At 44.4% G+C, this 27,674-nt stretch overlaps 1 protein-coding gene across 1 annotated transcript in view; it reads right to left on the minus strand.

The window, feature by feature from the left end:
- Rnf150 (ring finger protein 150) overlaps window positions 1–27,674 on the minus strand; it is a 100,927-nt gene that overhangs the window by 51,731 nt on the left and 21,522 nt on the right. The window contains exons 5-6 of the mRNA XM_059263082.1: window positions 21,172–21,243; window positions 18,450–18,532 (exon numbers count right to left, since the gene is read on the minus strand). Coding sequence (XP_059119065.1) covers window positions 18,450–18,532; window positions 21,172–21,243 — 155 coding nt within the window. The remainder of the gene's footprint in view (window positions 1–18,449; window positions 18,533–21,171; window positions 21,244–27,674) is intronic.

Raw genomic sequence — 27,674 nt, forward strand, 5'->3', positions numbered from 1 at the left:
TCAGTTGATGATGGTTTTGCTGTGCAAGCTTGAGGACCCAAGGTTGATTCCCCCCACCCCAACTCCCCAGTGTGTGTAAAAAGTCAGATGTGTTTGTCTTCTGTGCACACACTGGTGAGGCAGAGGCAGCTGGATCCCCAGGGCTCACTTGCCAGCCAGCTTCGCCTAAAGAATGGCAAGCCCCAGGTCTCGGTGAGAAATCATGTCTCAAAAAAACCAAGGCAGATAGCTCCTGAGGCACAATGCTGGTGGTCGACCTTAGGCCTCCACAAGTACTCACACACACACAAACATGCACACTTCCAAACCCTGGGAAGAGCAGATTGGGGGTTAGAAAGGGAAGAGCAGCCCTGGGGCTGCATGCTTCTGTTTCCAGCTTGCTGCTCAGGATACCCTGCAGGTCCATTTCTCAGGAGCTTGATATCACGCATTTGTTCTTTTAATGAGGATTTATGCCAACAATCGAGTCTAACACTTAGAACTAGTACTGAGAGTGCTGGTGACCAGTTCCTCTTCTAAGGCAGAGGCTGATGAAATAAATACCTAAAATAAAGCCAAATGTGAGTAGATTACTTGTTGAAAGTTACCTGATTCGTACACAGAGTTTGGGGTGGGGTTCCGACTGGAAGATTGATCAGAGTTTACATGCACGGAAAAGGTCTCACTGAGGAAATGACAGGGCTGGGAGCTGAGTGGTCGTCACCCCACACATGAAGGGGAGAGAAGAATGTTCTTGGCAGATGAGGGGTCCAATCAAAATGGCTCCTGGAACACCCTGTGCTGGCAGCTGGCCAGATTCGCTGCAGCACCGTGAGATGCCCATAGCCACCACTGTCAGAAGAGGCCATCTGATACCCAAGGTGGGTGAGGCTGTCCCTTGTCCCCCCAAGGCAGTGTTGATCTCCCCAAGTTCAGGATCCATATTGAGGGTTTAAGGTTCTTGTCTAAACCCGTTAGCCCATCTGTGTTGCTCTGGGAGAAGCCAGCCATTTTGGTCCCTTTGACTACTCCTGGGTGACAGATCCGTCACTTTTTTCCCATTACATATGTTTTCTGCACATATGTGGGAGACCCGATGCAGCAGGACCAGCTGTCAGTGCCTCTTAACACTCAGACAAGTGCTTAATGTCCTCAGCCACCTGTGAAGTGGGGATCTGTCTGCTCAAGCATGGCCGTCGGGAGCCGAGTCGCCACAGGAGCCCGCAGTTCCCACACGCTGTCCTCCGTGTGTCTCCTCAGCAATGCTGTACTGCCTGGTTGTTCAGTCGACACTGATCAAGGAGTTTCTGTGAAGATGTGGGTAGAGGCGCTTCTGGTCTAGGTGGAGCTTATCCAGCACTTGAGTCTCAGCAAAGCTGTTTTCCTGGAGAACTTATCCTGCCTTGGACCCTGAAGCATTAACTCCTGCCCCACAATGTGCAGCCCCAGGCCCACCTTGCAGACTACCCTCAGACCTGCTAGCTCTACCCTCAAGCAATCCAGATCCTTAAAACCTCTCCCTATCTCTCTTCTCTCTGTATGCTCCCACCCAGTTCTTCTTCCTGCCTTTGATCTCTGTGTATCTCCCATGGGTTCCTTTTCTCTGCAGACCCTTCCCCAGCGCATCTTTCAATGAGTGGACAAGTCCAATGACAGCAAAGCTCTCGCTTGCTTCATCACAGCACCCTCAGTATTTAGAACAGTTTCTGGCAGAGCTGACGATCAGGAAACATTTGCTGTGTGGTGTGTATTTATTCATCAAAGGACCCGGTGCTCCTCCCCACCTGCACGTGACTGTCAACTCCCACTCGCTCTTCCATTTGCTGCTTTTCTTTTCCTCTCTCTCTGTCTCGTTCTCTCTCTCTGTCCCTCTCTATCTCCTTCTCTCTCTGTCTCTCTGTCTCTCTCTATTTCTCTGTCTTTGTGTCTGTGTCTGTCTCTTTCTCTCTCTGTGTCTCTCTGTCTCTGTCTCTTTATCTCTCCGTGTCTCTCTTTCTGTCTCTCTGTCTCTTTCTCTGTCTCTCTCTGTCTCTTTCTGTGTGTCTCTATCTCTGTCTCTCTTCTGTCTCTTTCTGTGTGTCTCTATCTCTGTCTCTCTGTGTATCTCTGTCTCTCTCTGTCTTTCTGTGTCTCTGAGTCTCTATGTCTCTGTCTCTCTGTGTCTCTGTCTCTCTCTTTCTCTCTGTCTCTGTCTCTCTGTGTCTCTGTGTCTCTCTCTCTCTCTCTCTCTCTCTCTCTCTCTCTCTCTCTCTCTCTCATGTGGCTCCCCATCGATCGTCTCGTGATTTTCACTCATTACTGCATAGCATCCACACCGCTCTCCCTGCTGCCAGGCCTTCCTCTTCTCTCCATCCTACTCACTGAGCCAGATTTATCTTCTGAAAATAGAGCGCTCGTTACGTCACTCCCTCCTTCCATTCTGTTCTGTGCTGGAACTGGGTACAAAGACGACTAAGACAAGGTCTCTCCCTTCATGGAAGCACCACAGTTCCCTTGCAGTTCCATCTTAGGCACAGAGGGGAAACCATCGAAAGTCCACACTCCTAGGCTGGAGGTTTTCACTCCTAGGCTGGAGGTTTTCACTCCTAGGCTAGAGGTTTTCTCTCTTTTCACTCTTAGGCAAGTTTTCCTAGCTCTCCGAGACTCGGTTATAATTGGTAACACTTTATCTTTGGGGAATGGGGTTTGCAAGCGAGTCAATCTCTCTCTCTCCCTCCCTCCTCCCTCTCAAGGTGGTGTGTGTGTGTGTGTGTGTGTGTGTGTGTGTGAGAGAGAGAGAGAGAGAGAGAGAGAGAGAGAGAGAGAGAGAGAGAGAGAGAGAGAGAATGCTTTATGTTGTCATAGCACACATCTGTAAACTCAATAATTAGGAAGCCAATGCAGAAGAATCATGAATTCAAAGCTAGCCTTGTGCTACATATAAAGACTTTAAGATAAAACCCCACAAAAATAAAAAACTAACTCCAGCCAGTCAAGCACAACAAAACATGAGTGCTAGCACTCCTTAAGGGTAAATTACCAACAATCTCATTAATCTCCGTTCTCTCTGCTCTGGGTGTGGCTGCAGCAGGCTAGTCCGCCTCCTGCTGCCGCCGCTTCCCCATCATTGTGGATTACGTTATCCCGGGACTGTAAGCCGGAGGGTAGTTTATCACAGCATCAGAAAAGGAACGAGGACAGTTAGGATGCAGACCCACACAGTGCTGCTGAGATGTGAAGAGGTAAGTCCTCACGGTTCTTAGCAGTCGTGATAAACCAGATCACACTCATTCCCACACCCAGTGCTTCCTGTTGCACACCCACTCCATGTGTGACTTCTGCCCAATTAGAAGGCGTGTCTTCCTCCCCCGGGGAAGAAGTCCTCTTCTCTTTTTCCCTCCTCATGTGCTTTTACAGACTCATCGCCACCGTCGTCGTCGTCGTCACCCTGCAGTTAGGGTTGAGGTTCTGTGGTTCTGGAGGCTGGAGAGAAGGCTCTGCAGGTGAGAACACTGGCTGCTCTTCTACACGACCCACGTTCTGGTCTCAGCACCCACATGGTGGCTCGCAACCTTCCGCACCTCCAGTTCTAGGGGATCCAGGGCCCTCTTCCGGCCTCTGTGGGCATTAGGCACACATGTAGTGCACAGACATGTGTAGACAAAACACCCACGCACAGAAAAATAAAATGAATTTTAAAAAGAAAGATTTGTGTGCTTTGGGTGCCAGTGCAAGCGGCTCCACCCTCTTTAGTGACATGCATAATAAAGACTATGAGTGCCTTAGAATCCCACTCCCTGGGGTGACATCAGCTCCTTTACAGTGATAGCCAGTGCTCCATGGCTAGCCGAAATGTCTCTTTGGAGCGTCGGAATGGCATTTCCAAAGTTGTCAACGAAGTGAGAGTGACATTTAAGTGAGTTTGTGCTGCCGACGATGCCTACCGCTTACTGCAGTCTGGGCACGCACATACCTAATCGATTCACTGCCATTCTGTGAGGTCAAAACTGTTGGTGATCTCCGGAGAAGGAAGCTGAGGCACACTGAAGTGGAGCCTCCAGTGAGCATCAGAACCACAGCAAACCCTGTGCTCACACCTGTGTGCTGGCCTGGCTCTCCACTGCTCTCATCACTGGTGACGGGGGCAGAGGGCCACGTTTCTATCATTTCCTAGGACAGCTTCGTGCTCTCGATTCAAGTGCTTATTCTCCCTGAACCCCTGTAGAATAAGGATAACACCAAGAGTCTTGGCACCTCAACAATGTCCTTCTAGTGTGCCAAATGGCCCTCTTTAGTCGTAGGGGAAAGTCATGAGCTATCTTAGTGCAGCTACAGGTACGTGACTGATACTGGCCAAATAGCTATGGAGAGGAAAATAATAATCACATCATTACGTTATTATTGACCTGTCATTTGCAAACATAGAGAGCGAGACTGCGCTGTGTTAACAGAGCCCCCGGAAAACAGCGAATTGTGAGTGAGAAATTGTGGCTGTAGTGAGCTATGGAGAGGAGACTTCTTTCTTAGTGAGGCAAAGCTTAGTCTGTCCTATCCTGACTAGTAAAGTAGCAAAAGGAAAGGTTGATTACATGATTTTTTACATACCGCTTACATGGCAAGTGTTCAGCGAGTAAGTGATATGAACTATTAAGTCATTAGTAGGCATAGGCAAAATTGCCATGGAGCTCAGAGAGGGGGGCTGTTACATTGTGAGGAATTTATGAACTTATGAGGTATCATAGGGTCTCTTGTATAGCCTAAAGAGTAGGGAGACTTGAAGGGTAGAGACAGGAAGAAAGAATTCCAAGGAGAAGGAATTTGTTGGGGTCAGGGTTAAAGAGGCAGTGTTAGATATGCATGGGAAATGTAGGCGCGTTGAACTGCAGAATATTTTGTACTCTAACATGGAAAGTACAGTTAGAAAAGATGGGCCAGGTCAGCAGTGTGAGTAGGGTGAACGGGCCGAGCAGTAAGCAAGAGACTGTGAGGAGAAAAACCACAGACTTGCACCATACGTTCCCTCCTTCCTCATGCTGAGCCACTCACCATCACTATCTCCTTCCAGCCATTTGCTTCATCTTTCTAGACTTCTACATGGGAGGAGGGGTGGGCCCATTTACTGCGCAGATGCTTCTCATTGATCAAGCCAGGTAAATGTATACCTGTCTCCTTCTACCAACAACTCCATCCCACTGGTCCAGAGCCTCACAGTGGTCAGAATCCCGCTATGAGAAATGGTGAGACCAAGGGAGAGTTACTCCATGTCACAGGTCACCTCACTCAGCTTAGGTAAACAGAACAAATGCCATTGAAAGGAAACTAACAGGGACAGAAGAACTAGTGTCCAGAACTAGTAGTTACTATGTTTTGGAGGTTATGAATGTGTTACCGAGACAACTGGAGGGTGGTTTCCATTGACGGAGGAAGGGTGGATCAGGCATAGGAGAGGTGGAGAAAGGGGAGAGGAGACAGGAAGAGAGACAGAGGGAAGGAGGGAAGGTAGAGAGAGAAATGGGGGAGGAGGAAGGAGAGAGGGAGGAAGAGAAAAGGAAGGAAGAGAAGGATGAAGAGAAAGAGGAAGAAAGAGGAGGGAGGAAGAGAGAACAAGATCCTGAAGCTGGGCAGGTTTCCTCTGGTTTCCGTGGGTCTTAGATGTTTGGCTTAGAGAGAGTTGGGTATCGGAGGTAGATATTTTTCAGTCAGAGCAAAGGTGATTTTTCAGCACCCCTGCACAGAGCATGCCTGAATTAGGGGAGGTGTCATGCTCACAGCCAGGGGCGCAATGGAAGGAGCTTGGGTTTGGGGCAGAAAACCCACCTAGGTTCTGGGTGATCCATCCTCTGAGTTCGAGTTTTCTTTTAGTGAAACCCAGAGGTCCCCTTGGCACTTGCCCTGTGTATGTCACAGACTCCCCTGAGACACGAATTAGTCAATAATGCACAAGTGACTGGTAAACTGCAGAACGCTTCTCAGAGTTAAACTCTTCTGAGAATCAGCTATTTATTTCACCCAGCTCTCTCTCCCATGGGGTTTAGGTAGCACTGGAGAAACACCAACAAAACTAAAAGCAAAGCAATGCTAGATTGGATCTTCTCAAGGCTAACTTTAAATTCCAGTGGAAGGCACTGTTACTCTGAGAATGCCAGCTAGGAGGGAAGTGCGCGGCCCTCACTTTGAGTTAGAGGAAGGCCCTGTCCTTAGAGCTTGACCTGCTCTAATTATATTACTTGGCTGGAGCAGCTGGTTGGCATTCATCCTATGTGTCTAGTTGATTCATGTGATGAGGGACCAGGACACTTGAATGCCATATTTAACGGGGTCACTACAGTGCAGGACCTTGGTCCTAAGTTAGCCTTTGGCCTGTTATCGGTGGCCACACAAACAAGCACACTGACGTCTCCCAGCCTGGCCACTTTTTTCCACATTTCTTTCCTTTAACCCCTTCATTAAGTGGTATGTTGTCATTGGCTCCTACTGAGGCTGTGCACAGAAAATCTGAAGTGGTCAGAGAAAAATGGTTAAAAAACACCATCAGTAGACTTTCTACTTGAGTGTAATGCGATTCTGACCGGTGTGTGCATGTGATATCCATGGTGTCAATTCCATTACTTTAAGTGAAGTTGTAACGTAGAAGAAGTCACGGCTTTTACACACACATGATGGCCTTCAGGTGTGAGCATGTTATGTATGTGACACCCAGATAAAGAGTCACCTCACTCTGTCACTCCAGCAAGTCCCTTCCTGCTCACAGTCAGCACACAACCGCCATTCTGACCTCTGTCCCCAGGGGCCAGTTTTCCTTGTTATTAACTTCATGCATACAGAATTATAAAGTAGGTATTTTTCCTGAGGTATCTTGTGCTCAAAATATTGTTTCTCCAATTTATCTGTGCCTCACTGAACATCAGCAGCTTCCGTTGATTGCTAAGTAGTGTCCCATTGAATAGATGTGCCCGATTTGTTAGATGATTTTCCTAAAGGTAGAGGTACGGTTGTTTTCATATTTGACAGTATGAACAAGCACGGTCCAGTCATTCTTGTAAACGTCTCCTTCTGAACACAGGCAGTCTTTGTCCTTGGGTACACATTTAAATATTTGTATTTGAGACACGGTTTCCCACTGAACCTGCCTGGACTGGATGAGCTCCTGGAACTCACTCTTGCCTCTGCCCTTCCCAGTGGAGATACACTACAATGTTTGGCTTTTTACTTATTTTGACGTGGTTCTAGGGATCCTATCTTAGGTTTTCATGAGACAAATGCTTTACCTGCCGAGTCATCTCTCCAACCGTTAAAACACGCAAATTTTATAACATAACTTTTAAAACCCCACTAATCAAAAAACACCATAAAAATAAAATGTATTCAGGTGAGAAAAACATGATTTACCCCAAATAAAAAAATGTTAGAACTAGTTAGCATGTTTATCAATTTTAGGTCACAGGTACCTTTCTGGTCTAACATTTCAAGCTAGGAAACATGGTCTAACCAACATCAATTTATTTTTTTTTATTTTTTTATTTTTTTTTGGGGTTTTTCAAGACAGGGTCTCTCTGTGTAGCTTTGCGCCTTTCCTGGGACACACTTGGTAGCCCAGGCTGGCCCTCGAACTCACAGAGATCCGCCTGGCTCTGCCTCCCGAGTGCTGGGATTAAAGGCGTGCGCCACCACCGCCCGGCAACATCAACTTATTTAAGTTATAAAATTGTATTAGGGAAGAGTAATATCTCAGAGAAATAAAGCAAAACAGGAATTAAAATTACCTTAATATTTGACTATCAGAGGAGAAAGTTACTTTATAAAGCATGACTTCACAGGCCCAGCTGGCGCTGACGAAAACACTCTCCCACGCTGCTGGTGAGTTGTCAATCATTACTATCTTCCAAGAAAGCAATTTGAGAAAACTTCTCAAGATACTTCCACATCACATTGGACCAGGCAGTCGACTTTGAAGAGTGTATCCTATGACTAAATTTAGGACCTCAAACACTAATTCCAGAATGATGAAGTGTTGGAAGCAAATTAGGTACTGAGTAATCGGACTTAAATTAATTCAAAGAGTGGATGCTCACACTATCACCTAACTATTTTTAAGTAATTTCTAAAGTCACAAGGAAGGGCTTACCTTTTAATGGTAACTGAGAAATTAGAATTACAACTATATCAATTGTGGACTACACAGTATTTAAAATATGCACGTAAGGTGCAGTGAGCGTGTTATAAAATTTATTACACCAGCACTGTCAGTGCCAAGAGTGAGGTTATAGGCTTTGTCAGCTTTTAAATGTTTTTCTCTATTTTCAACAGTTTTCCAAGTGAGCCATGGAACCCTTAAAAGTTATTTTTTAAAAACCAAACCAAACCAAAACAAAACAAAAGCCAAAAACAAAGCAAGAACACATCTGGGCTCATCAGATGGGAGAAAGAGAGGATGGGTTACCACAAGGTGTGTCCTCTGACCTCCGATGAGTGCCATTGCACACATGTGGTCCCCGCCCTAGCCACAACCAATAAATGAGTAAATATAAACAATCCAGTATCTATAAATAAATAACCGTAAACAGAGAACACTCTGTTTAATCTCATTTGTATAACAAGGGCATGGCAGGATAAGTCAGATCTGATAAATCTTGGCTGATAACCATCAATCTTTAAAGATTTTATTTTAATTATACGTATGCATGTGTGTGTGTGTGTGTTGCGGGAGGGTATGTGCACATGAGTGTAGGTTTCCTTGGAAGCCAAATGCTATGGATATTCCTAGAGCTGGGGTTGCAGAAGGTTGTGAGCTGCCAAACATGGGTGTCAGGAACTGATCTTGGGTCCTCTGCAAGAGCAGTATGCACTTATTACCGCTGAGTCATTTCTACAGTCCTAGCCACGATATTTTCCCAAACAAAGTGACATAGAAAATATCTGCCCCTGACCAGGAATATGAATGAGGGAAAAAGAGAGGGAGAGAGGGAGAGGGAGGGGTAAACTCAGGTCAGGCTGTTTCTGCCCGGCTGGAAAATGCTCTTCTGTTTCCTACTTTATGAGTTACAGGCTCGGAAACAGAATCTCAGCCGCATCACAGCATTAACTAACATTCCTTTGCTTGCAAGGATTGGCTTTCCTGTCCTTATGGACTTTTGTTAGCATTGACTCATCTTACAGTAAGACTTGCCCATGGGTTTAAAATATTAAGGGTAGGTCTGTTTTGAATGCTCGAATCACTCTATTGTGATTCTTCCAATTTTCAATATTAAAAGGATGTTCCTTTTTTATATCACGCTAAACACTTTCATGTTAGAGTATTTATTATGCTCCTGTTGTGCCTGCTAGGTAGCACAAATGACAGTCCCCTCCTGCCTTCAAAGAGGAGTCTATACATGAATGGCAGCGTCTAATTTGATTTTATCTTTTAGTGTCATTTGGGATTCATGGCACGAACAACAGTGTGAGAGTTTGGAGAGCACAGTGGGTGGGCTCTGTTCTGTGTTTATTTATTGTATATAATGTGGTGTGCATGCATGTAGACGTCGCTGTGTGTGGGCTCATGTGGGAGTATGTGTTCATGGAGGCTGGAGTCTGACATTGGACGTCTTTCTCAGTTGCTCTCTTATTCATTGAGGTGGGGTCTCTCGCTGGAACTCAGAGCTTGCTAATCCCAGTGCAGCTAGCCAGCTTACTCTAGGATCTAGTCTCTGCCTTCCAAAGGCTGGGATCACAGGTGGGCCACTATTCCCATCTGGCTTTTATGTCAGTTTTTGGATCTGATCCTGATCCTGAGTGGGTGGGTTATAAAGCCCAGGAAAACTTGGTTGGAAGCAGCCACCGAAACCACATAAACATTTGAGATACACTGGACAACCTTGTAGGAGGCTTGTCTGCCCCAAAGTTCAGGAGGAACTTTGGTGTAGGTACTATGTTTTCTCCCACAGGAGCTCAGTAAATTTAATTCAATATTAAGGTATTTGGGCTATAGGCTCTGGAAGGTCAATCTTTGATTCCCGGGACACCTGCTCATTCAGGAAGCTTTACAGATGGACTTGTCTCCTCTTTCTCACATACTTTGTGCTCAATGTGTGTTCTGGAGCTCCTTCCCTGAGAAGAGAAAACTGCTACCTCTCCTTGGCAACAGGAGTTATTGGGATACTGAAATGGGAGGCAAGGCAGCAAACATTCCTATGTTAAAAATATGCATCAGTTACACCAATGGAGGAAGAAATGCTGGTGATTGTCTGACTAGCTAGTGGACAGGGATAATTTATGAGCATCTTGTCCATTGCAGACCTGTGGTATGTAAGCAAGAGAGCACCAAAGATTCTGCTGAAACTGGACCATCAAATTTAGGTTTTGACTTTTCATGAACCCTCAAGAAGTCCCCCATTTCATGTCTCCTGACCTATTCCCTACTATTAACACTATCAGGCTTAGTGTTAATCTTTTTGGAAAGTTAGGATATCGATCACCCCACTTATACATACGAACTTCCTTTGTTCCTTAACTACTATGCATTTCCTGAACCATTTATTGTGGTTTGGACCTTGAAACATATTTGAGGTAGTGTCTTATGTATCCCAGCCACCATCCAAACTCACAGTGTGGTCTGATGATCCTCCTACATCTACTTGTGGAATGCTGAGATCACACATCTTGACTCTACATGTGGAATACCATTGTATTAAATCTCCATGTCACTTCGTTGAACACTAATGCTGTTAGTCACATTCTAGTGTTTGTAAAAGTTTTAACTTACACATCAAGTCTTAAATCACAAAAAAGGAAATGGTGTGATATACCCTATGTCGGACAACACCGAGAGACTCTTGAACTGATACAGAAAGTCAAAGTCGAAGCACAGTCTCAGGATGGAGAGAAGAAGAACATGCAGAATCAGTTATCTACGGAAAAAAGGATCTTTGTCCACATGACCCAAGTGGGTGAGTATTTTAGAGCTGAAAGAGTAAATAAAAGATTAAAAAGATAAACCAACTCTGGTCAAGGTCCTTCCTCCCCAAAGAAAAACTCCACCCTTGAAAGCTGGTCCTTGGGGGACAATGATAGATGGATAGTGTGAAAAGTGCTTCAGTTTTCATTTAAATTTGAGTGAAGATGCACGACATGTTTGTTTTAAATGCAAAGAAATGCAGACACGACCATCATTCAACACACTGGAAAGCAGGTACCTATGCTTTGGTAATTTATCTCCTAGTTTGTGGGAGCCGGTTTTCAGGTTCCTCGTGGCTTTACCCAGCAGGTCTGCATAGAGACGATGACTAGGACCACGGGCCTGAGTGCAGGTGTCTGAGATGGTCTGCACTTGGCTGTGCTGGGGGGAGGTCTTTTGCTCCACCCCTCTGCGTCTCTATAAATACCCTGGGGCAGAGACAGTCAGGGCCCATTGGAATAGGTTCCAGGCCCTCTCAAGGCTATCCTTTATTTTCTATCTGTTTATCTCCACAATCTAAATCCTTCTATCTAATATTTCCTGCTACTTCCACTCAAGAAAACTCTGGAGAACTGTGAGGTTGGTGGGTAAATGCTCCACACTAGTTTTTCTGGAGTAGCCCACCCTCCACCATCTCCCTGTCCAACGCCACCCTCCAGCCACGTGCCAACACCCCACTTCAGACCTCCAAGGTATTTCACCCACTTCGTGATCACATCCTCTAACTGGTCCCTCTGAATCCAGCCACAGACCTTGGAGTTGCACTCAGTGCCTGTGCCAGTGGTCTGTGTGTAAACGGCCCCTCCCCACCCAACAGGTTCCAGCGCACAGTGATGAACTCAGGCCTCCCAGCAGCACTCAGGTCTTAAATGACCCAGCTTTTCCCGCATGACCCCCAACATGGGGATTCCACTCTAATAGCTCCAGGCAACTCTAGCTGTCCTTTCTTGGAATCTTCTTAGCTCTGACTGATCAGGAAATGCCTTCAGTGTAGGGAGTGTAACTAATCAGTTTGAATCATGACTTTACTAAATAGAAAATACCTGCAAATATTAATAAAGAGCTATTTATCACAGCCTTTTGATAGCAGCAATTGAAGGCCTATGTGGGAATAGCTTAAATGTCCCAAATAAGCAAATAAATTATGGTGTATGGCTGCACAATTTGGATTTTAAATGTCGCCAAAAGGCTTATGTGGCAAAAGATAAAAAAAAAAAAAAAAAGTCAAATCAAAGTTTATAACACACAAAAACATCCGAACTGGGGGAGGGGAGGTGTGCTCTTTTTGAGTGAAAACTGTGCATAAGGGGGTCCAGGGTTTCATGGTGCAGCAGACGTAATTCTGCCAGTGGGTAGTGGTGATGGCTGAATGATTATGTGGGTGAATTTAACACCAGGAAATGACCAAAAGGTGGGATGTATGGTACAAAGACTTTCCAAACGAGCCCAGAAATACACCCCAGGACTAGTTGACCTTAGATGATCTTGTTTGGGGGCAACTTACATCTGTCTCGTGAGAAACTCCAGAAGCCCCAAAGCTGGGGTTCTGCAGACACAGTAGAGGAGCAGGGCTCTCTAAACACTCAGCCCCCACTCTGCCACTTCTGGGAATTAGGAGCAGGATTGAGATGTCAATCTGCAGAAGAAAACTTCCCACAGTGATATCAGGACAGCTTGCTAGCTGCTGGATTTCTTCCTCTTCCTCCCCCTGCTCCAGTGTAAAGACCTCTTTACCGTCCAGAGGCTGCTACTTAGAGCCCTCCAGGGAGCACTGTTTGCAAACTATAGGTACAGAAAGTTATTTGGGGAAGAGGTGAAAATCGGAGAACACTTCCCAAAGACACCAACTTGAGTTTTAGAGGGTCTTACTTAGTAATCGGATGCTAATGATAAAAAGCCAGTGGGTCACCTCATCTCTACAGATGAGAACATCCGTGTATGAGAAACTGCTTTTTGGCATCTTCTGCGGTGGGGAAGGTGATGTGAACATCTCCCCTAGTGGATTACTAAGATTAGGCTCAAGGAAATGAGGTGCATTCATGGTTTACCTCAGTGGAAAATTCTGGCTGGGCCACGACAGACTTTTGAAGTGAATTCTCTTTCTCCAGAGACCTTGGCACCTCAAGGTTTTTGGGTGATTTATGCAAGCAAGAGCTTGATAACGTCTGGTTATTGCTTCAGAGTCCAAAGGAAGGTCAAAACGAGCCACAAATAACTTAGTGTTCTTTCTGGAAAATTCTTACAATGTTAGGGAAGAGCAGGATATGGAGTGATGTTCACAACAATATTTCAAACTTGCGAAAATGGAGATAAGAGAGCAAAGGGAAGAAACACAAAAATGACAGTGGTGGTTACCTGCATGAGGGGGATAAGCAGATATTTAAATATTTCATTTAAAACATTTCTGTAATGAGAGTATATGAGCTAAGTCAATCATGACTTAAAAGTATGAAGAGCTATCGGGGCTGAAGAGAGGATCAGTGTAAGAGCACTGGCTACTCTAGCAGAGGGCCCAGGTTCAGTTCCCAGCACGCACATGGGGCTAACAACTGTCCATGACTCTGATGCCAGGGGATCTGACGCCCCCTTCTGGCTTCAGTGGGCACTGCATGAATGTGGTACACAGGCATACATGCAGGCAAAACACTCATACACATAAAATATAATAAAATAAATGTTTAAAAAGGAAAAATAAACCAAAGAGATGCTTCCTTTTTCTCCTCCTCCTATTTATTTATTAATCTATTGATTGATTGCAAAGCCTTTCTCAATCATTGTGCCTGGTATTAGCCCCTTGTATTTGTAGATATTTGTCTTTACGGATATCCATACCATGCTATGTCCCGATTACCTATTGAAATTTTCATTTTCCATGAGGTCACACCACTTACCATGCCATGTGTGGTACCTCCTACTGTCCCTACTAGAAGATATGTGTTGTTCCAAAAGAGTTCCTCATGTACTACAAAGCTCATCACAGGGCCTGCTTACTACCAGGGTGCTCTTGAAGTTGTCCCAGCTGTGGAGGAGTCTGCCAGATTAAAGGAACACTATCCCCTTGATAAATTATAGATAGGAAAGAATTTTACAGGGACACAGGTAAGGAAAACATATTGTTTTGCCTTTTACATATGGTAAATGTGGGCTTCTGACCCGCCTAAGGAGTCCACATTCTCCTTGAGACTTTGTGTCTTTGAACTTGATGTAGGTTGAAAGGAATAACCACTGAAAAACAAGCAGGGAAACAATAGGTTAAAAGGAGCGGAGAGCATTACCTGTTCTCTGGACAGGAGAAGACAGTAAAGATCAACATGACGTTTCAGGAAGGTACGTTCTGTCGCTAGGAATCATACCACAAGCTCTAGTCCAAGTCACAAGCCCACCCAAAAACACAGCAACATGCCTGTCTTGATATATGCAAGACATAGCAAAATCCATGTTACCTGGAAAATGCCTTAGTGGTAAACTGGGATCAAATCCAAGTCACAAGAGTTAGAACATCCTGTCACCAACTGGCTGTGCATGCCACTTCGTGTCTTTCCCTCACACTGTGGCACGGGTCCAGACTCACATCAATGAAGCCTTGTGTTCATGTGCTAGGGAAGGATTGGATGAAGAAAGAGAGGAGACAGGAAGGGCTGGAGTGAATGTATATGACTTCACTTTAGTAATTACCATGATGACAGATGAGACAGGAAGGCTTTGCTCATTTGTTGTAATTTGTGTAGAGTTCGCAGAGAGAGGAAACAATAGAACATCTTTGAAACTATCATGGTGTCCGTGCATACGTGGATGATGGGAGAGGCACCCAAACAGTGGAGATGTATACAATTCTCGGGGATTATGAGGCCACAGAATATAAGATTAAAGAAGAGACATATTATTCATTGGGATAATTTTTGAAACAATGTTTACCCCAAGGAGATATAATCAATTCCAAGGATGAATCACCCTGGACATACCGGGAAAGAAAGTCTATGATGCTCACAGGAGTGCAGGGTTAATAACACCCCAGGGGGAGTGATTGAGCAGAGAAGCAAATGCTACTGCATCTGTTTGATGACATCTGTTAGTGCACACTGCCTGCATCTGTTTGATAACATCCGTTAGTGCACACTGCCTGCCTCTGTTTGATAACATCCATTAGTGCACACTGCCTGCATCTGTTTGATAACATCCGTTAGTGCACACTGCCTGCCTCTGTTTGATAACATCCATTAGTGCACACTGCCTGCCTCTGTTTGATAACATCCGTTAGTGCACACTGCCTGCCTCTGTTTGATAACATCCGTTAGTGTACACTGCCTACATCTGTTTGATAACATCTGTTAGTGCACACTGCCTGCCTCTGTTTGATAACATCCGTTAGTGCACACTGCCTGCATCTGTTAGATAACATCTGTTAGTGCACACTGCCTGCCTCTGTTTGATAACATCCGTTAGTGCACACTGCCTGCATCTGTTTGATAACATCCGTTAGTGCACACTGCCTGCCTCTGTTTGATAACATCCATTAGTGCACACTGCCTGCATCTGTTTGATAACATCCGTTAGTGCACACTGCCTGCATCCGTTAGATAACATCCGTTAGTGCACACTGCCTGCCTCTGTTTGATAACATCCGTTAGTGCACACTGCCTACATCTGTTTGATAACATCCGTTAGTGCACACTGCCTGCATCTGTTTGATAACATCTGTTAGTGCACACTGCCTGCATCTGTTTGATAACATCTGTTAGTGAACACTGCCTGCATCTATTAGATAACATCTGTTAGTGCACACTGCCTGCATCTGTTTGATAACATCCATTAGTGCACACTGCCTACATCTGTTTGATAACATCTGTTAGTGCACACTGCCTGCATCTGTTAGATAACATCCGTTAGTGCACACTGCCTGCAAGAAGCCAGCAACAGACATAAAAGTACCTTGATTTTGAGACCAGCATGGAAAAAGACCTATGGGATATTCAGAGAGTGCATATATGTTATTAGTGTAAGATCTAACAGTAATTAACTATAACTCATGATGGGTAATGCTTGGTGTGTCCTGTCATATTGTAGATCCATCTGTGAAGCAGGATCTACAATAAGAAAATAGCAATAGAGAGTAAAGAACCAGTGTGTGACCCCCTCCTCCCAAGACTCGGGGGCGGGGCATCGTGGAAGAAGAGGTGGAAAGACCGTAAGAGGCGGTGGTCAGAGAAGAAAGGACACAGGACCATTGCACTCATGAATCCCAGAGGCTGTTGCCCGTAGAAGACAGCACAAGATCAAGCCAGTCACCATTCCACACAGATAGGAGGGGCTTGGGAGTATTACCTCTAAATGAGGAGCTATGGACAGCTGGCTTCTGGGGAAAGGAGAGTCAGTTTTCTTTAAGGATTTGGTCCTTAGTAGGTCAACTGTGGATAGTCCCACACTCACAAATATATGGGCAGTGTAACTTGGACTTGGCGAGTTATGAAGAAAAAGGAAAAAGAAAAAGTACATGAAGTTGAGAAGGAGTGAGATGGATCCTGGAGGAGTTGGGGCGGGGGTGAGAGGCGACTATGATCAAAGTAAGTTGTATGCATATATTAAACCATCAGAGAATTAACACAAATATTATTATTGAAAAAAATCAGTGTGTGAGCTCGGAAACGAGCAATCATATAGAAAAGGAGGAACCTGAGACCAAACTGAGCAGCCCAGAGTGAGGTTAATATCAATAGAGTTGAGCTTCCAAAAGTTTTTTTCATGGTATGCAATAAAATACTAATTTTCTTGATTAATATTTACAAATAACCATATTATAAAGAAGATCTGCATTACTAAGAAAAACTGAATATTGTTAAAGAAATGTAACTTGTCATTAGTAGATGCTGAAACAGGCTATGGGAAATCACACTGTGATCATGCAGTTTCAATTCTCCAGCAATTTCATATAGATCCAAAAAATTTAGTTATGATAAAGCTTTAGATGAGTAAATTACTTTATAAGTATGAGCCAAAGAGCTAACAAGATGGTACGTGTAATTTTTGAAAATAGATCTTGTTCATTACAATGGAGTGTCAGAAAAAAGCAGATGTTTAATTGGCTGTGCGTATCCATTAGTAGGAACTGTGAGGCAAGGAGAAAGAGAAACACCTGGGTGTTTCTAATGCTGAAGCTTTAAACCCTCAAGATAAGATGTGGGCAGAGGGACCCCTGTCGCCCGCACACTGCTGTTTCCAGCAAGGCTTCTGGAAGTCACTGCATGAGCATTGTGTGATGTCTAGAAAGAGTGGAGTTACAGTCAGTGGGTAAGGTGCTTGCCCCCAGCCTGCTGACCTGGATTCCATCCCAGGACCCACATGATAGAAGGAGAGCACTGGTTCCCACAGACTTCCCTCGCACTGCTACACTCATGCTGTCACTGTGTGCCTCCCCCAAATACATATATAAATGCATCAAAAAGGTACTCGGAGTGAGTGTGGTCATACACAGGAAACTGCCAAGTGTCCATGTGACCCCATCTGTGACTCCACTTTAGGGGCAGGTGGACATGCATAAAGGTGAGACAATTGAATCACATTTGCTGGCTCTTTGGGTGGAGAGAATTCCTATTCCCAAATTCCTAATGGCCAATTGCTGTGAGCATTTCAAGAAAGATCTCTTGAGAGATGCTGAGTTCAAGCTAGCATCTAGTCTTTTTATTTATTTTTTTGATCACTTCTTCATCATCTTGAGATTATTAAACCAATTCCCCGAATGCTATTTTATTCCATTTCTATTTCTAACAAATAGTTTTAAAATTCGTATTGTTTGGGGAAAGCAATAGATTGTGGATGTCTTTGTGTTATACCCTTTCTGCTTAATGTGCTTTTAAACTCAAGACCTTTTCAAGCCATCTTCTCTACATGAAGTACCTTTCATTGAGGCAATTACATTTTTATTTTTGGGACATTTGCATAGAGGCAACTAAAAAGGGATTTCAATGAAGGATACGGCTCTTACGCAACCCTCACTTACTTGATTTAATTAGAATGTTCAAAGAAAATGTCAGACACAGTAACAGTGACTTATACTTAGGGAGAAAAATTAAAGTGACTGGAGCATCCTTTGGGGACATTTCCTCAAGTATGCATGCTAGAATGTTCCTTGAGATTCTAGAATTATGCGGGAACTTGACCCACTCACTCTCTTTCCATTGGTAAAATGCAAGGGAGATGGAGCCTACCCCTGGCTCCCTACTTACTGCTGGCCATATTCAGATTGCTGAGCGTGCTCTGATCATTCACAGCATCTTTTTTAGAGTTGCTATTTTGGTTAAAATAGCACTGGTAAAAGCCAGAAGTGATTCTGAGCATTACCGAGCTATCCAAGGCGCTGCCTCTCACACACACAGCATGCATTCATTCTGTCTTGTCAGGTCTGCCTTTCATGCAATGGGGTGGGTGGTAAAAAAGACTTCTACTTTGGTGTGGCTGCATGTTTTCCAGGACCAAAGTCACGAAAGTCGGAGCGTTTGCTTGTTTGCAATGCCTGCACAAGGACTCTGCCCCCTGCGCGGGAGCAGGCAGCCCCAGCACTCACCGGCAGGGCAGGATCCTCACCACATCATTGGGCTTGTACCCTTCGATGCAGACAGCACAGTTATCAGAATCAGACTCTGTTTCCTGCAACAGAAGAAGCAGAAGAGCCGACTTTAGCATCCGTCCTGAGCAAACACTATCATAAACCAAAGGCGAGCTTGCCTGGAGCCAGCCTCTCAGCAGCGTTACCGAGTTCTTAATCAATAATTCACCAACTGGCTTAGCTCCCACCCTCCCGAACTTCCCCTGCTGTTTCCACTCAGAGGGCTTTTGTGAGGGAAACTCCATCCCCATGTGGCATTCCTAAAGTGTTGTAAATGACAATTATAGGTGACACAAAGTCCCAAGAGTGAGGAATGATGTTAATATGAAAGATTTATAATATACTCAGTCCTCTGGACTCTAAAGTGTGTATTAAGAGTAAATACAAATGGAGTTTAATTTTTTTTTTCTGTATGCAACCCTAAAAGAGGCACCTCATGGTTTCCTTATGCTATCATGCTGGCACTTATTACTCTCTAGTTGAGGGGGAAAGATACTGATGAAAATAAATGGCACTTCTAAATTTAGTTTTTGTGTGTGTTCATGTGAGGGCACCTGTGTGTGTGTGTCAGATCTGTTCTCACCACCACCCCCACCATCACCACCACCACCATCACCACCTCCACCACCACCACCACCATCTCCACCACCACCACCACCACTGCCACCACCACCACCACCATCACCACCACCACCACCACCACAACCACCACCACCACCACAACCACCACCACCACCACAACCACCACCACCACCATCACCACCATCACCACCACCACTACCATCACCACCACCACCACCATCACCACCTCCACCACCACCACCTCCACCTCCACCACCACCACCATCACCACCACCATCACCACCACCACCACCACCACCACCACCACCACCACCCCCACCACCACCACTGCCACCACCACCATCACCACCACCACCACCACCACCACTGCCACCACCACCACCATCATCATTTTTTTTCCGCTAACAAGAGTTTTATTAAGATAAAAGGGACAGACGAGTGCTCAGCCCTGCGGGAGAGACACGTGAGTGGAGAAGAAGGAGGGCCATCATCATTCTTACTATTACTGTTATTGACATAACGCCTCTCACTGCACCCCAGGAATCCTCCAGTCTCTATCTCCACAAGCACGTGTCACCACATTTGACTTTTCTGTGAGTGTTGGGGCTCAAACTCAGTTAGGGCAAGCGTTTTACCTGTCTTCCCACGCTCCTGGTTATCATTTTAAATGAATTTTCTCTTGTTAATCTCGAAAGCATTTTCATATCATTTAAACTGATAACAAATAACTTGTGAGAAAAATCAATTGTTCAGACAGAGACGACACCTGATGTGCATGTGAAGGTCAATTCAGTACCAAGTCTCCAGGGGACAGTAAGCCCATATGCTGTACTGTAACCCATTGTTTTAAACGACTGGGCACTGGGGCATCTTTAGAGCCTGTAGGCTTGGGCTGTGCCCCGTTCATCCTTCCTGGAGGTGTCTTATGGCCTTTGGCTTCTTGTCACCCTTCTATAGTGAGGGAGGCTGGTGAAATGACTTTAGGTTTCTAAGCCCTAAAGTTCAGAAGAGCTAAATATCATTTACACATTTATACTCTAAACGTGTGTGGAGAGCACAGCTCAGGGTATAAACCCACCTTCTTTCCAAGGACTTTTGGAAAAACTTCCATGGGGTCATACTAAGAGTAACTATTCTGCTTTTGTTTTCTGAATCACTTGGAGTAAAGTAAGCAAATACTGATTGAAATATCGAACTTTTGTTTTTGTTTCCTGTTTTTTTTTTTTTTCTTTTTGTACTGGTGACCAGACAGCTTCAACCTAAATTTAAGGCCAGTTTTGTCACATGTTTCAAGTAACACCTTTGTGTTCTCATCTCACCCAGACTTTGAATGTTTTCTTGTAGTTTATATTTTTCTGAGACAGGATCTATGTAGTCCTGGCTAATCACTATGTATACTGGGCTGGATTGGAACCCCCAGAAATCCACCTGCTTCCCGAGTGCTGGGGTTAAAGGTGTGGGGTACCACAGCTGGCTTCTTGCACACTTTTTAAAGCCCTTCTTTATTGGATACAATGCTGGTTTCACTATGACATTTCCGTGCATGTGTATCACACTCTTCCACTTGCCACTAATCTCTCCTACCCCCCACCCTTTCCACGGCTCGTCTTATTTTTCTCAAGTAGGAATCCTTCTACTTATAAGTCCTTCTGTAAATTCTAGATTCTGCATATGAGAGAAAGTGTGGTATATCATCTTTCTACACCTGACTTAATTTTCTTAACATGATGGTATCTTGCTCCATTTATTTATCTTTCAGACGACATAATTTCATTCTTCTCAATGCCTCAATAATTCTCCACTGAGTATACACACCACATTTTCTTTATTCACTCATTTGTTGATGGGCACTCACGCTGGCTGTACAGCTTGACTGTTGTTGCACACTTGACTTCAAAATTTCTCATGTTTGGTTGCCAACAAACTGCATGTATTTTATAAACACTTAATGTCTTTAATAAAAACATTCTAAGTACCAAATACGCATAGACAACACAGGTTCACATCCGTCTTCCCTTCCCTTCTCTCTCTTCTACTTCAGCTGTCAGAAAAGACAAGAGTTTCCTTGACTAGGTTCTCACCCAAAAGGGGTTCTCACCTTGTCGCCCTTCCTGATGGTCCTGACCTGGAGCTTGCTGATGGCTTTCTTTGCTGCATCTCCCAGTCGGCGCTGAAAAATCAAAAGCTGCTCGTTAACAACAAAGATGTGCGATTCCTCTCTTACATTCTTACGGCATTTCATAAACCAGGGCAGCTCTCTCTGAAATCGTACATATGTCATGAATGTTAAGGACACTGGGTGGAAGACACAGGACCTGGGCATTTGCAGAGAGTGGTTCTAGGAATCAAGGTCCATGAAAACACTCTGTTGGAGAGAGACCCTTGTTCCTAGTGTTAGGTTCACATGACATAGAGTTAACATATGAAATAAAAACTTCCTAGCTTCAGTGTATATCTGTACAGATTGGCAACTAGCAAAAATAAAGTATTTCCTAACTTGTTGAGGTAGCTGTCTAGTGTGTGACTTGAGTGAACAGACCCTCTTTTTCACACCAAGACCTTTTTGCTTGTGTCTCTCAGTTTACTCATATAGACCAACTGATGTAGCCTGCAGTATACACTCAATCACCTTCTTCCTGTGTGTGCGTTTGAGTACACTGTACATAGAGGGAGGAGATGGCTTAGTAGGTAAAGGTTTTTCCATGGATGCATGAGGATCTGAGCTCAGAGTCCCAGGACCACAGGAAGAGCAGCTGTGGCACCTCAAGTGTGTAACCCCAGAGCTGGAGAGTAGAGACAGGTGGATCCCTGGAGCACTCTGACCAATCTAGCCAATCAGGAAGCGCCAGGTTCAGTGAAGAGCCTTTGTCTCAAAAAATAAAGGTGAGATCGACAGAGAAAAGTCCATTTGCCTCTGGCCTCCACATGCATTTGAGTTATGTGAGTGTTCACACACACATAAATGTGCACACGCCCACATGAACACATTTAACACACACCCACATCCATACACACACACCCCCTCACACACACCGACACACACACACACACCATATAATTTAGCATTTAGGTTAGCAAATAATTGCAAATCACATACTTGGGGAACCATTATTATGCATGCCAAGAAAGAATACATCATGCCCCAATTTTGCATAGGGAAAATTGCTGTCCTAATGAGCCTTCAATGGTGAGGCAATGAGGAGAAGGGTGTGGGAATCAAATCTTAATCTGTTGAGGGAAAATGGAATTTCTGTGTGTGCTTGCAAGCATTTCCTGCATGGTTTGCCTTACTCTCTTAGCATGTGTTCATCTGGCCTGCAGTAGATGCATCTGCAGCAGTGAAATGTAGTTGAAGGATTCAAGTTAGTAGGAATTGGTTTTGTTCAGATCATGATGATAGTAATAACAATGTTCAGTTTTCTTTTATGAGTTATAATTTTTTAAAATGTAAATTGCCTTTGTTTTCCTTGTGCTGGGCATTGAATCTAGGGTCTCATGCTTGCTGAGCAAGCACTGTGTTGTTGGGCTACACCCCATACTTTTCTCCTAAGAATACTGAACATACTAGCTGTCTTAGTTACTTCCCTATGGCTGTGAGGAAACACCATGACCAAGGCAACTTTGGAAGGAAGTGTTTATTTGGGCTAATGGTTCCAGAGGGATAAGAGTCCATCACCATCACGGAGCGGATGCCTGGCAGGTGGCAGGCATGGTGGCTGAACAGGAAGCAGAGAGATCACACAAAGAACAGTGCAAGGCTTTCACCTTCCAGAGCTTACCTCCGCTGACATAGTTCCCCCAACAAGGGCACATCCCCTAAGCCTCTCCTAACAGCACATCACCTGGGGGCCAGTTATCCAAATGCCGGAGAATAAAGACACATCGAGTTCAAACCACCATAGCAGTGAAGCCTACAGTGTCTGCAGCACCGCTGAAGTGTTTTACTTCCTTACCCTTCCTACAGCCCCACGAGAAAGGTAGATTCTCCCGAAAGCACTACAGTTTACGGAGCATGGGAAACTATACCACAACACAGCTAGACAGCAGTCCAACCCTGCAGCCAATCAACCTGTTGACCAACCAATCGAAACCTCAGAGCTTGGGAAACTATACCACAACACAGCTAGACAGCAGTCCAACTCTGCAGCCAGGCATCAAGCCACTAGCCAATCAACCTGTTGACCAACCAATCAAAACCTCTCAAGTCCTTATAAATCACTTTTCTTTTATTTAAATAAGCAAGCAGAAAGTGAGCTTTTCTCCATGTTATTTCATTTTCCTCACTGATATTTTTTTCTAGCCCTCCAGCCACTAATGGCAACACACACATACACACACACACACACAAACACACACACATACGTTTTTTGTTTTGTCCTTTGTTTTTTGCAACAAGGTCTTACTACATAACCTGGGTTGGTATTGAACTCAAAATCCACTCAGTTTCCAAGTGTTAGGACTGGAATCATGTACCACCATGCCTAGCACATATTTTTAATTGTATTTTCTGTCAAATGCCGATCTGGGTTTTAGAAAAAACGTTTTTGAACTATAATTTCCCAAATTCCTACCCTCTGTAGCTCACCACCTAGAAGGATCTCCATAAAAGATGAGTAAATAAAACATTCAAACAATAGATTTTTTAAAGCATGGGAGAACTTTAGCAAGGAAAGGGGAATTACAAAGAAACTAAGTGCAGTGGTTCTCAGCCTTCCTGAGGCCATGACCCTTTACCAGTTCCTCACCTTGTGCTGACCCCCAACCATAAAATTATTGTCACTGATGCTTCATACCTGTAATTTTGCTACTGTTATGAATTGTAATGTAAATCTCTGTGTTTTCTGGTGGTCTCACGTGACCCCTGTGGAAAGGTCTAGGGGTCGCGACCCACAGGTTGAGAACTGCTGATCAGCAGTGATATATGCTGTAAGGTGGTAAAGTTGAGTAACCAGGCCAGTAAAGCCTCCAGTCTTGACCAGTAGCTACCATGGACTGGTAAAAAAGAAAAACACTGATGTCATTTTGTTCTCAGGAGCAAATGTCACAGGTCTGTAGGGCATTACATTTAAAAGAAGACATCTGAACCCTAAAGAGACGTTGGACATCTTTCTTTTATTTTTATTTTTAAAAACTACTTAAATTCTTTTATACATATGAGCCCTTTGCCTATAAACATGCCTGTGTGTCCCTGGTGCTCATAGAGGCCAGAAAGAGGACATTGCATCCCCTGGAACTAAAGTTATATAAATGATTGTGAGCTGCCGTGTGGGTGCTGGGAATTTACCTTGGGTTCCCTGGAAGAGCAGCCAGTGCTCTTAACTATTGAACCATCTCTTCAGCACCATGAAATGTTAGTTATCTTTCTTTTTCAAAGTTCAGAAAAAGCTGCAATTATGTTTAGTTGGTATTTTAGAATATTGTGTTCAATTCAGTCACTTAAATTTTTTGTTTACTTTTTTTGTTTTTTTGAGACAGGGTTTCTCTGTGTAGCTTTGGAGCCTGTCCTGGAACTCACTCTGTAGCCCAGGTTGTCTTCGAACTCACAAAGATCTGCCTCTGCCTCCTGAGTGCTGGGATTAAAGGTGTGTGCCACCACCGCCCGGCTTCAATTGTTTATTTCCGATGAGAGAGAGAGTTTAAATTGAGTAGAAAATCCATCTCCCTCCTCCCTCCTCCCTCCCATCTTGTAGCTTATACTACAATAGAGTGCACCAGAAGTAATCCATCTCTCCTCCTCTCTCCTCCCTCCCATCTTGTTTCCTATGTTAGGGTCTTCCTAGGGAACCCAGGTTGGTCAAGTATTTCCCATCACCCTGTATCAGCCTCCTGAATGCTGAGATTGGAGTATGTGCCCATGTACCACCACATTTGGCTAAAAATGATGCTTTCAAAATTATATTTCACTTAAATCAATTTTTTAGCAAATGACATATGCCCCTAAACATGAACTTGTAAGATAAGTTAGGAAAAAATGCCTTTAAATTTTGGTTGTGTATTTATCTTTATTTTTCTCTACATCTACATAGAAATTGGATAGTTTTTGTTTGTGGTCTTGGAGTTTGAACCCAGAGTCTTATACATATTATGCACACAGTTAAGGAGCTATACCGTGACCAATGTTTGAAGATATTCATTCCTGTTCTCTCTTCCTAAGAGAAAAGGCTCTTCCTATGCCCTATAAAAGGCATTGCAAGCTGCCTTTCTTAAAAAAAGATAGTGAAGTCCAATCAGCAAGCTGATGTTAAGGTACCCGGCATCATGACTAACAAGACAGCTAGTGGTTAGGGAATTAGAAAGATAGGCTCCATGCCTAGCATTTCTATGACCTCAGTCCAGAGGGTACAGTGATTTCCTGAAGGGTCCAGTCACTTAGAAGGCGGGCTTCCCGAGTTCCCAGCACTAACAACCCAGGAGACAGTGAACTAGAAAACAGAGAAGTCATAAACACGAGGCCTAGAAGGCCTCCCCTCCCGGAAGTTACCAGAAATCAAATGGTTCTCAAAGCTGTGGCAGGAACTGAGCAGCTGCTTTGTCAGACACTCAGGGGTTAACTGAAAGCGAGGTAAAGCAAGGCACCACGTATGCCTTCATTTTATTTCTGGCACCATTAGGGCCTTAAACTTTTGGGCCACTTCCTGATCGGTCTGCACACAGGTACATTAATTATTTAAGAAGTGTTTGTCTGAAGCTGGTAGCCCTTCCCCTTTAAGGAAAAGACGCTGAGATAAGAACCACTAGGATCTGGAGCTGGAAAGATGGCGTGGTGATTGCAGTGCTTGCTGAGCAAGCGTAAAGACCTAAGTCTGGATCCTCAGCAGTTAGGGAAAAAGCTGGGTGTGGTGAGCGCATCTCTAATGGGAGTGGAGTGGCGTGGGGGATGAGGAGATCTAGGCAGGGATCCCTGGCCAGGCAGCCTGATTGAAATTCAAAATCCAGGCTCAGTGGGAAACCGTGCCTCAAAAACTAAGGTAAAGAGAAACAGAGATGGAAATGGCAACATCAGTCCCTGGCTTCTGTATGTGTTCTTACAGGCAAATGCCAACAAATACTACGCACATGTACCCTGCTCCTCCGTGAGCCACTGAGATTTGCAGAGACATCATACATAATAGCTCGTGAGTCTTTCCAACTTTCTGTTCTGGGCTCTGGGATTGGAGCCTGCCTGTCTCTAGTCATTTCCCTAAAGTGGCTAAGAACTATAAGCCTTGGACAAAACACTTGCTGCTGTAAACAAAAAACTCATCTCCAAATGGGAACTGAATTGCCCCGGGAGTGATGAGGCCCTCACCTTCCTCAGAGAAACAGTGCTGAGATCATGATCAACCAAACCCCATGTGACTAAGATGGTGTAACGCCTATGCTTCCTGTCCCTGCCGCGAGAATCCTGGAGCATGTGTCAATACCCTCGAAGCCAGGACCAGGAAGTCGACTGCCGCTTCCCGCCTTCTTTTGTTTTGTTTTTTTCTTTCCTTTCCTTTTCTTTCTTTCTTTCTTTTTTTTTTTTTTTTAATTTTAACATACCTTGTTGAGCAGATTCCTTTCCTGGCCTTCCTGGTGACTTCCTGTTTGATTCCTAGGCTGAATGGCTGGATCTGATATGTTGAATCTACCCAAAGTCAGGTTCCCTATGGCCTTGGACTCCGGTAGCAAAGGTAGGAAGGACATATTTCATCCAACCATTCTGAGAAATATTCTATCATAGATTCATTACTCTCTTTGCAGTCTCATTCTGTGCATTATGATAGATAATATTTCCTTTGAGGAGGAAAAGAACACCATTTTCATAGTGTTTCAGGAAAGATATAACAGCCCAACCTGGCAGGGGCAGGACAGATGGCCCAGACTCCAGGGCACAGGAAATTGAACTTCTGAGATATGTATCATACATCATATGGTGATTATGGAGCCAGGTAGTGTGAGCTTTTGGTTGTTGTTCTGGAGTGATAAAATAAGAGAAAAAAGGCACCATAAAAATGTTTAAACTGCTCTATCATTTGCCTATGTATATACGTATGTATGCATGCCAATATTCCTTTTGTGTGTGGTCTCTTATTGTTCCACAGCCTGCCAACTAGACTAGACAGACCAGCAATGAGCCCCAGGGAGCTACCTATTTCTAGCTTCCCAGATTGGGTCTGTAATCATGTACATGCTTTTCAAGAGACATGAAAAATCACACAGAGAAAAAAAAACAGCCCTGCTTTCAATATTTACAAAGTGTGCACTTTTCAACGGGTATTTGGGATTTCCAAAACGCAAATTAAGGAGCTGATAAATAAAACCGGGGCCTCTTCAATGTTATTCATACTCTGCTTCTGAGCCACCCTCAGGCCCCAAAGCATAAACTTCTTTTGTTTGTCTGAGACAGCAGCTCACTATAAAGCCCTGGCTGGCCTAGAACTCATACGTGAGTGCTGGGATTAAAGGCAGGTGCCACCGTGACCAGCTTGTACATAGACACATGAGTTTTTTAGCTCACCTGTTAAAGTCTTGTTCCTCAGCTGGTGAAACTATTGGGAGGTGATTAGATCCACAAGGATGCTGACTTCATCACTGCATCCACTGATGAGTTCCTAGCTCAAGGACCTAGGAACACTCCCT

Source organism: Peromyscus eremicus, chromosome 5, assembly GCF_949786415.1.
Source record: "Peromyscus eremicus chromosome 5, PerEre_H2_v1, whole genome shotgun sequence".
In the NCBI taxonomy this organism is placed as follows: domain Eukaryota; kingdom Metazoa; phylum Chordata; class Mammalia; order Rodentia; family Cricetidae; genus Peromyscus; species Peromyscus eremicus.